This window comes from Odocoileus virginianus, chromosome 18 (genome assembly GCF_023699985.2).
Source record: "Odocoileus virginianus isolate 20LAN1187 ecotype Illinois chromosome 18, Ovbor_1.2, whole genome shotgun sequence".
In the NCBI taxonomy this organism is placed as follows: domain Eukaryota; kingdom Metazoa; phylum Chordata; class Mammalia; order Artiodactyla; family Cervidae; genus Odocoileus; species Odocoileus virginianus.
In genome coordinates this window covers 44,717,393-44,726,533 of record NC_069691.1, presented here as the reverse complement: position 1 = coordinate 44,726,533, position 9,141 = coordinate 44,717,393, and the positions used below count along the sequence as shown (strand labels likewise).

The 9,141-nt window shown below is 45.5% G+C and overlaps 1 protein-coding gene and 1 long non-coding RNA gene across 3 annotated transcripts in view; both read right to left on the bottom strand.

Moving 5' to 3' along the window:
* Positions 1–313: 313 nt before the first annotated feature.
* On the bottom strand, positions 314–2,594 carry LOC139039517 (uncharacterized). Its single transcript, XR_011492827.1, has 2 exons — positions 1,112–2,594; positions 314–719 (listed from the first exon to the last, which is right to left on the bottom strand). It is a non-coding gene; the product is annotated as an uncharacterized lncRNA (long non-coding RNA).
* Positions 2,595–4,584: 1,990 nt separating this feature from the next.
* Positions 4,585–9,141, bottom strand: part of ELP3 (elongator acetyltransferase complex subunit 3) — a 120,610-nt gene continuing 116,053 nt past the window's right edge. For both annotated transcript variants that reach the window (XM_020877898.2, XM_070480625.1), the window contains one exon: positions 4,585–5,863. In XM_020877898.2, coding sequence (XP_020733557.1) covers positions 5,787–5,863 — 77 coding nt within the window. In that variant the 3' untranslated portion in view covers positions 4,585–5,786. The remainder of the gene's footprint in view (positions 5,864–9,141) is intronic.

Here is a 9,141-nt window from a genome sequence, read left to right as displayed (position 1 = left end):
CCCATGGACTGCAGCACGCCAGGCTTCCCTGTCCATCACCAACTCCCGGAGCCTACTCAAACTCATGTCCATTGCGTCGGTGATGCCATCCAACCATCTCACCCTCTGTTGTCCCCTTCTCCTCCTGCCTTCAATCTTTCCCTAGCATCAGGGTCTTTTCCAGCGGGTTGGTTCTTCATATCAGGTGGCCAAAGGATTAGCTTCAGTATCAGTCCTTCCAATGAACAATCCTTTAGGATGGACTGGTTGGATCTCCTTCCAGTCCAAGGTACTCTCAAGAGTCTTCTCCAACACCACAGTTCAAAAGCATCAATTCTTCAGCACACAGCTTTATTTAGAGTCCAACTCTGACATCCATACATGACTATTGGAAAAACCATAGCCTTGACTAGACAGACCTTTGTTGGCAAAGTAATGTCTCTGCTTTTCTTTTTCCTTTCACCAGGTAGATGTAAATAATCCTGGCTGCTGTCCCAGCATCCCAAGCATGCAGTGGTCTAAGACCTTAGATTCTTTACCACTGCACCAAGCTTGGCATTCTTCATGATGGGACTTGTTCCCAACCACACATGTGCTGCCTCTGCTGGGACAAGGTCAGGCCCCAGGCAGGTTGCTCCTTCCCCGACTTCCTGGAAGTTGGGCTACAGATGAAGGATGGAAAGCCTTGGGGGTGAAGGACCACAGGGAGGGACCCAGAAGCCTGCTGTGGATGGTCAATGCTTGTAAAAAAAAAAAACAATGAAAGCATATCTTAGTATTGAGTCAACGTATGTGTGCAGCCCCTACTCTTCATCGATGATTCCAGCTATTGTGACAGTGAGAATAGAAAAGAATCTGAAAGACCCGATGAAATAAAGTGTGGTGTCTGCAGACAATGGGAATTCAGGTAGTCATTAAAAAGAACGAGATAGGGATTTCCCTGATGGTCCAGTGGTTAGGACTTTGCCGAGATCCATGTGTATTGACACGGGAAGACGGTGGTGGTAGTTACATTTTGTGGGATACAGATAGTTACAAGCTGACATGCACCGTGTGACCATTTCATGTAAAGTTGATTGGCTGTGTGCGTTCATGTGCGATTGCATCAAACAGCAATCATCACAGGGCTTACCGCTGTCTCTTGGTGAGATGTCAGGTTATTTTCTGCCTTTCTGTTTCATTTCAACCTGTTATTATGAGCATATATAATTTTGGGGACCAAAAAACAGTGATTTTCACTTAAATGGAAAGAACAGACTTTCTCTGGTTTGTATTCTCCCTTGATGACATCATGACTTTCCACTTCTTGCACTTGGGAAAACCTGGTTGGTGAAAGAAACCAGTTACAGGTTGTCTGTTGTAAGGCTGAGATAATATGAAAGCAGACTGGTTGCTCGATACTTGTTAGTGTTCTCTTTAAACATAGGCTGACTGGAAACATTTTCCCCCCTAAAAACGGAAACATGGGGTGGAGTGAGAAAGGCGGAGTCGGTGACTCGGGTTTGGGTCCTAAACCCACTTAGTGACTGAGCTCCGGGTTGCGGTGCTGGGCTGCTCCGTGGGCGCCGTGCACGCGGCCATACACACGATCTGTGGACATTCAGGGCTGGTGCTGATGGCACTGGGCAAGGTGGTGGCTCTAGGACTTCAGGCCCAGTGAGGCAGACACCAGCCCATGTCCTCATTTATTAAAGGAGGGGGATGAGTGTTGACTGCGAGGGCGGCATGAGGGTGACCTAGATAGCAAAGCAGCAGGTGGCGGGGCTCAGATGGTAGTTACCCCACTTGGAGGCGGTTTCCAGGTGGACAGAAGGGTATTCGAGGCTTGTCGAGAAACAGGGAGGAGATAAAGCTATATATTTGGACATAAAAAGTAGGTTTTTCCCCTTGTTACAGGCTTATTGTTATTTAGTCACTAAGTAAATAAGTGTTAGTCGCTCAGTTGTGCCCGACTCTTTGCGACCCCATGGATGCAGCCCATCAGGCTCCTCTGTCCATGAGATTTGCCAGGCAAGGATACTGGAGTGGGTTGCCATTTCCTTCTCCAGGGGGTCTTCCCGACCCAAGGGATTGAACCTTCATCTCCTGTATTGGCAGATGGATTCTTTACCACTGAGCCACAAGGAAGCTCCCTGTTATACACGTTAGGTTATTTGTCTATGTTAATCAGTTTCTTTCAAAGGTCCACATGCTTAGTTTTGGGGACAGCCATCACAGGATGAGACTCAGAGGTTATGGCTGGTACACAGGATTGATGCTCACAGGAGGCACTGCGCCTCCTCCCTGGCCCCAAAGGTGGCCAGACTCCCTCGGGGGCTCCCTAGGTGGACATGGCTACCTGTGCACACACAGGAGACCGCAGTCCACAGATGCTGGACAGCTTTCCAGGAAGCCCGCAGAATCACACTGATACGTGAAAATGCTTTTTGCTGTTGCAGTCTCAGCTAGCTTCTTGTCCCTCAAAGCATGGAGTTGAAATTTGTAACCCTGGACTTATGTGAATGAGAGAGAGGGACAAGTCAGAACATCCTCAGAAAGAAGGCCTCAGAGCCCAGTGATGCTATTCTTCTGACACTGGCCTCTAGCAAAATTCAGATTTCTAGCCAAAAAAAAAAAAAAAAAAAATCAGGTTCTACTGCCAGCAGGTAAGAAACTCTCATGTTAGAATGGGCCGGATAGACTTCCCTGGTGGTCCAGTGGCTAAGATTCTGTGCACCCAATGCAGGGGATCTGGGTTTGACTGATCAGGAAACTACATTCCACATGCTGCAACTAAGAGTTCGCACACCACAACTAAAGATTTTGCATGCTGCAAATAAGACCTGGTACAGCCAAATGAGTAAATAAACAAGTAAATACAAAAAAAAGGCGGGGGGCAGGATACTGCACTTGTCAGATCTTGGTCATAATAGTCGGTACTTGTAGTGTGTTTTATGTCCCACAGGCCTTGATTGAAGAAACAGACATGTGTGAGCGCATTTAATCTTGACAGCTACTGCACAAGGGAGAAACTTATCAGATCCGTTTTACAGACAGGAAACTTGCTGAGGGGCAGAGTTTTCTTGCTCGAGGTCACACACCCACTGAGAAGCCACTTCACTGGAGTGAGGATGGTTTATATAGAGAATGTCGTGGTTTATTCAGCATCTATCAAATGTGACCACATCAGAACATTCCGTTCATTCTGACGGGTGGGCATTCTCTCATTACAAATGAGGAGAGGGCAGCTCAAAAATGGGAGGGGACTTGTTCACAGCTTCAAAGTTAATAGAGGAGCCCAGGTTTTCAGAACCTAGATCTTGAGCTGTTTTATCAGGTTAGGGGGTCTGAGTTCTTTATGAACAAAACGGCTTTTGTTTTTTTTTGGGTTGAGCCTTGAAGGTTGCAGAATTTTAGTTCCCCAACCAGGGATTGAACCCAGGCCCATGGCAAGTGAAAGTGCTGACTCCTAAACACTGGGCCAACAGGGAATTCCCCAAATTTCATTTTTAATTAGATGATAACCTTAAAAAATACCATAAAAACCTCTGGAAATGAAAAGTTGCAATTTGAAAGATGTCTTCATAGAACAGGTTTTGGCTTTTAAGTTGTACTTCTCAGGATTCTTCTGGGTCAGTAGGAATTTATTCCTTTAAAAGGACTCCACATTCATTCCCAAGTCTGAGAAACAGTGAGTTCTACCAGGCTCTTCTACTTTGCAATAATGAATTTTTAAAATCTCATTTTTAATGCAAATAGATTTGTCTGTTTTTGAAAAGGGCTTGATTTAAAAAAAAAAGAAAAACTCCCCAAGTGATTTAACAAAAACTCAAAAGCAGAGCTAGCTGACTGGGCTTGAGGTGGTTGCTAAGGAGTTGCTCAATACAGATCAGACACACAAACTGCAGCTTTATAGGTTTCATGATGAGGCTGAAGGGATCACGCCTAGCTGATGTTTCTTATGAGGCAGTCCATTTGATCAAGACTACACATCTCTAGAACGGCCAGGCACCAGAGATGCCAAGAACAGTCTTTGGAAGTCAGGGGAAGGCATTCTGCTTAAACGTGAGTTAACTTGAATTTCATGCTAACTAAGAGCAGCTTATTTGTGACCTGACATCCACTGTAGGTCTGCTTTAATTAGTAAAGAAAAGGACACACTGATTGGAAGTAAAGAGCGTCCACGCTAAAAATAATGATGAAGTGCCCCCCTCCCCGTGATGCCCATGCGGGTCCTCCCTCAGTGGTAAGACTCCTTTCCCAGGGGTCCAGGCCGTAGTGACCAGCTGTGCATGTGCTGGTGTTAGTTCCAAAGCCTGCACTGAGAACCATCCTTCTCTGAGTAGTTTCTGTTATCTGAGAGGCTGTCTCTGGGGCTAGTGTCCTCAGTTTGGCTCAAAACTGAGAAGTAGCTGAATTCCCTAAACGGCGCTCGTGAAAAGCCTTTGCAGTTACGCAGCGAGTCGAAAAGGGAGCTGATGCCATTTGCCTGGTGGCATTTCAACAAGATGGCAAACAGCACCCCAGGAGGAAATGGACAGTGCTGGAGACAAGAAACCCGAACCTGTAAACTCAGGGCAAATGTCCCTGTGTTTACAGGGAGAGGAGAGAAAAAGCCTTACATGATTCTTCCGTCTGTGTTGAAGATTTTATTTTTCAAACCTTTAGAGGAATCAACTCCCTTTACTAAACCTTTTTGTAAAATGCCACCGAATCCCAAGGATGCAGGTTAAGCCACGCTCTTAAGAACAGACCCTCTCCAGGCTGAGTCTCCTTAAGAGCTCACCTGGAAGTCACAGAGAGGCAGTCCTAGAAGATGATGCTTTGAAAAAGCCAATCTTTCTCCTATTTTTAGATTTGGGCCTGTTTCCAGTATTTTTTTTTTAACTTTCACATATGAGTTTAACTCTGACCTTTCTCCATTTAAAACTGAAAGAATTAAAATGCAGGGAAGAGTGGCTGTGGATATGCGCCTTGACTCAGGGACACACAGCTCAGACGTGTGTGCGGCAGACGGCCTGCTCAGGACAGCCCGACGGGGACGCCAAACGCTCCTCTGGACGGAAGTGCCGCCCGCGGTGTGCTGCAGTGGTCAAGTGTGAGGGAAGTACAGGCAATAAAAACCCTCAAATAGATGGATGTCTGTAATGGCCCTTGTAGATGGTAGCCTGTGAACCGAGAAAGGCTGGTTCCAAGCTTGAACCCTCACCTGTTCTCTCCCCATCACAGTTGTTTCAAACAGCAGCGCAGGAACCACAATGATTGCCATTTAAAACGAAAGCTCATTTTTTAAACTAGTGCTGGAATGCGTACGTATTATAGTAACAGGACAGAGATCAATGTCTGACAGTTTTCACATGATCCCAACACGACTCTTTGTCTATACTCTATATAAATAACCTACCCCTAAGTTTACTCCTTAAGTGACATAGCCAGTTTTAGTACATGAATCGTGGTGTCCAAATGAGTTGATTAATTTGCTTTTTGTCTCTTTGCCTGAGTCACAGTTAGGTCACTTGCAAGTCTCATGCAAAACTGAGAAACTAGATACAGGAGTTAAGCCTCGAAAACAGGTGACGTCTTGAGAACATGCAGGAGCGGGTGGTGTGGAGGGGGGTAGGTCTGAGTGTCCAGGCTCCATAGGCTTGGTCAGCAGAAGCCCGACCCAGCCCTAAGCAAGGTTTCCAGGCTCCAGGGCGAGGGGGAGCCTCCTGCCAGGGGCTCAGGGAGGTCCATTTGCTTTGCTCAGCCTCTGTGCTGAGTTTTCAAGACATCCTGGATCTGTTTCCTGCCAGGGAGGAGATGCCTCAAGGCAGGCTGGTGTGGTGTTATTCTAGCGTCTTTACCATGTATGGACCTTGCAATCTGTAGCCAATCTTTCTGTAATAATTCCTGGTGCCGACACCTGTGAGGAAGCAGAAAAAACAGAATCAGAATCTCTATTAAGCTTAACTTTGCATGGTTGCCATGCCCTCCTCCAGGGGATCTTCCTGACTTTAGAGATCTAACCTGCATGTCTTATGTTTCCTGCATTGTCAGGCAGGTTCTTTACAACCAATGCCACCTGGGACGCCCAAGTGTGACTTAGTAACACTCAAAAGCCAGCACATGCGTCCCTCTGAGGTGTCCTCCTTCAGTCTCCCACTCACTTACAGACCAAAGTCCATTCCAGATTGAATCTCATTTTAGTAAGTCTGGAACTGTTACGAACTCTGAACTCAAGTTGCATTAAAAGCATAGAAACTGTATTTCAGAGCTGATGGGTTTACAATCCTGTGGGCGCCATGCAGCACAGCTTTAGATGTTGCGGGTGAATGGCGAGTGGTGGACCTAATGTGTGCGATGTCCATACTCCAAGTGAAGCCAGACAGCGTCGTGGTTTCCTGGGAGGCTGAACAAGAGGACAGGTGTGGGACGTGCGGTCTCCGCAGCCTCGGTGCCCTGACCCAGAGAAGTGTCAGGGCCACTCACTCCTCCAGAGCGACCATTTCCGCAAAACAATGTCAGTGACATGAAATTAGTGGTACTTAATCTGCACCTTGTTTTATAGGTTTTGGGGGGGATTAATTTGGTGTACTTATTCTGATATACAAGCAGTTTAAGCACTAGGAACTTAAGCTGACATTTTATTTGCCTACGTTTTAAGGAACATTAGCTGATTTAAGTCAACTACTAAAGGTCTGTAAACTTTTTCTTCTTGAAAAGGAATCTATATATTACTTCCATTTGAGAAAATTATTGTAAATGGTGTCTAATAAACCATGAACACATATAAGTTGAGCTCCCAGCCATTAAAAAGAATTCATTTGAATCAGTTCTAATGAGATGGATGAAACTGGAGCCCATTATACAGAGCGAAGTAAGCCAGAAAGATAAAGACCATTACAGTATACTAACACATATATATGGAATTTAGAAAGATGGTAACGATAACCCTATATGCAAAACAGAAAAAGAGACTCAGATGTATAGAACAGACTTGTGGACTCTGGGAGAAGGCGAGGGTGGGATGTTTCAAGAGAACAGCATCGAAACAGGTATATTATCTAGGGTGAAACAGATCACCAGCCCAGGTTGGGTGCATGAGACAAGTGCTCGGGCCTGGTGCACTGGGAAGACCCAGAGGGATCGGGTGGAGAGGGAGGTGGGAGGGGGGACCGGGATGGGGAATACATGTAAATCCATGGCTAATTCATTTCAATGTATGACAAAAACCACTGCAATGATGTAAAGTAATTAGCCTCCAACTAATAAAAATAAATGGAAAAAAATAAATAATAAAAAAAAAAAAGAAAGCATTACAGGAAAAAAAAAAAAAAAGAAGTTGAGCTCCCAGGAGGATAAAGCATGGTTTATGTGGTATTATCTATACGCTGCTAAGTCTCGTCAGTCGTGTCCAACTCTGTGCAACCCCATGGACAGCAGTCACCAGGCTCCTCTGTCCCTGGGATTCTCCAGGCAAGAATACTGGAGTGGGTTGCCATTTCCTTCTCCAATTATCTATATGAGTGGTTAAGAGTATGGGCTTTTGATCAGTTAGACATGGGTTTAAGGCCTAGACCTGTCGTTTTAAGGGCTGTGGCTTTGGCCAATTAATTTCCCTGAACCTACATTTTATCATCTGTAATAATGTACCTATGTTTTAAGGATGGTGAATAGTAAATGAGATGGTCCTTGAGATGTGCTTAAGTCCAACAGTCTGGAAAAAGTTGATTCTTTTGAAACACTGGTTGCTGTTATTATTTTAAAACTTCTAATGATCTGATATCTGATGGTTTTTCTAGCTTCATCTCTTGCTACTGTTCTCCCTGGAAACACTATGCTTCAGCCTTGGTGAAGTTTTAAGTTCCCTCTATGTCTGGCTCCTTATCTAGCTTCCAGGTTTGGCCCATGCTGTGCTCTCTAGCAAATGAATTAAACCCTGGGGAGGGGCGTGGGATCCTCTGATCTGGAACTGGTTGGTCAGAGGCATGCTGACTATCTAGAGTTGGGATTTGCATCCAAAGTGGGGGCGGTCTTGGGAACTGAACACGTAACCTGTGGGGTCTGACGCCACCTCCAGGGAGCTAGTGTGAGAACTGAGTTAACTGTAGGCCAGCCAGCTGCTGCCACAGAATCACACGATGTGTGGAAAACACTATTTCTGGTGTCAGTAATGTTGTAGTTTTACTGTGTGTAACGTAAAGGAAGACACTGGCATTTTTCTTTTCAGTGCTTTGCCCCACAGCTCTCACCACGGGGCCCTGTGATGCTGGCTGACCTCCCCTCTGCCCCTGTGGTGGAAGCTCTATGTATCTTGTTCACCACTTTGTATTCCTAGTGATCAATATTGTGTGTGAAATCAGGCCATTGCTAGCCCTTGCCAGTCTAACCTCATTCTTTAGCCTGAACATTTGCCATTTAGGAACAGCCTTCCCATCGTGTTTTGTTTCCCATCCCTTTTCAAAATCTTTCAAGTATCCTGAAAACGGAACTGAAGCTGATGTGATGGAGGTAACAACAGAATTGTCGTGTAGTAAGAGGTCACTGGAGAATTTCCCTTTCAATCCTAGGATTACTGATATTTTGCCTTGTACAATTTCACCTTGTCTTTTGTGTTCTAATCATTTCTGTTCAACACTCTGGTTTGGGGTAGAGCTGGGGGAAGACAGAAACATGAACAAATAATGGGTCAGGCTGCTCAGACCCACTGAATCCAGGAAGACATCTCATGCCTCTCAGGGGGTAGGTGCATGCATGCTAAGTCACTTCAGTTCTGTCCAGCTCTTTGCAATCCCATGGACTGTGGCCTGCAAGGTTCCCCTGTCCATGGGATTCTCCAGGCGAGAATACTGGAGTGGGTTGCCATGCTCTCCTCCAGGGGATCTTTCTGACCCAGGGATTGAACTCAAGTCTCTTATGTCTCCTACATTGGCAGTCGGGTTCTTTACCACTAGCACCACCTGGGAAGTCCCCGTCAGAGGGTACAACCACTTTAGTGTTTGCATTATCTCCTAAAGTTCTGTATCTGTAAGCAGGTCCTATGTCCCAGCAATCACATTCCCAGAGTGAAAAGAGAAACAAATGCTTATAGCCAACAAAAGACAGGATACTCATAACATCCAAAACAGGAAATAATCCAAACATCGATCAATAGTAGAATGGATAAAGTACAGGATGTTCACACAGTGGAATACTAGTAAG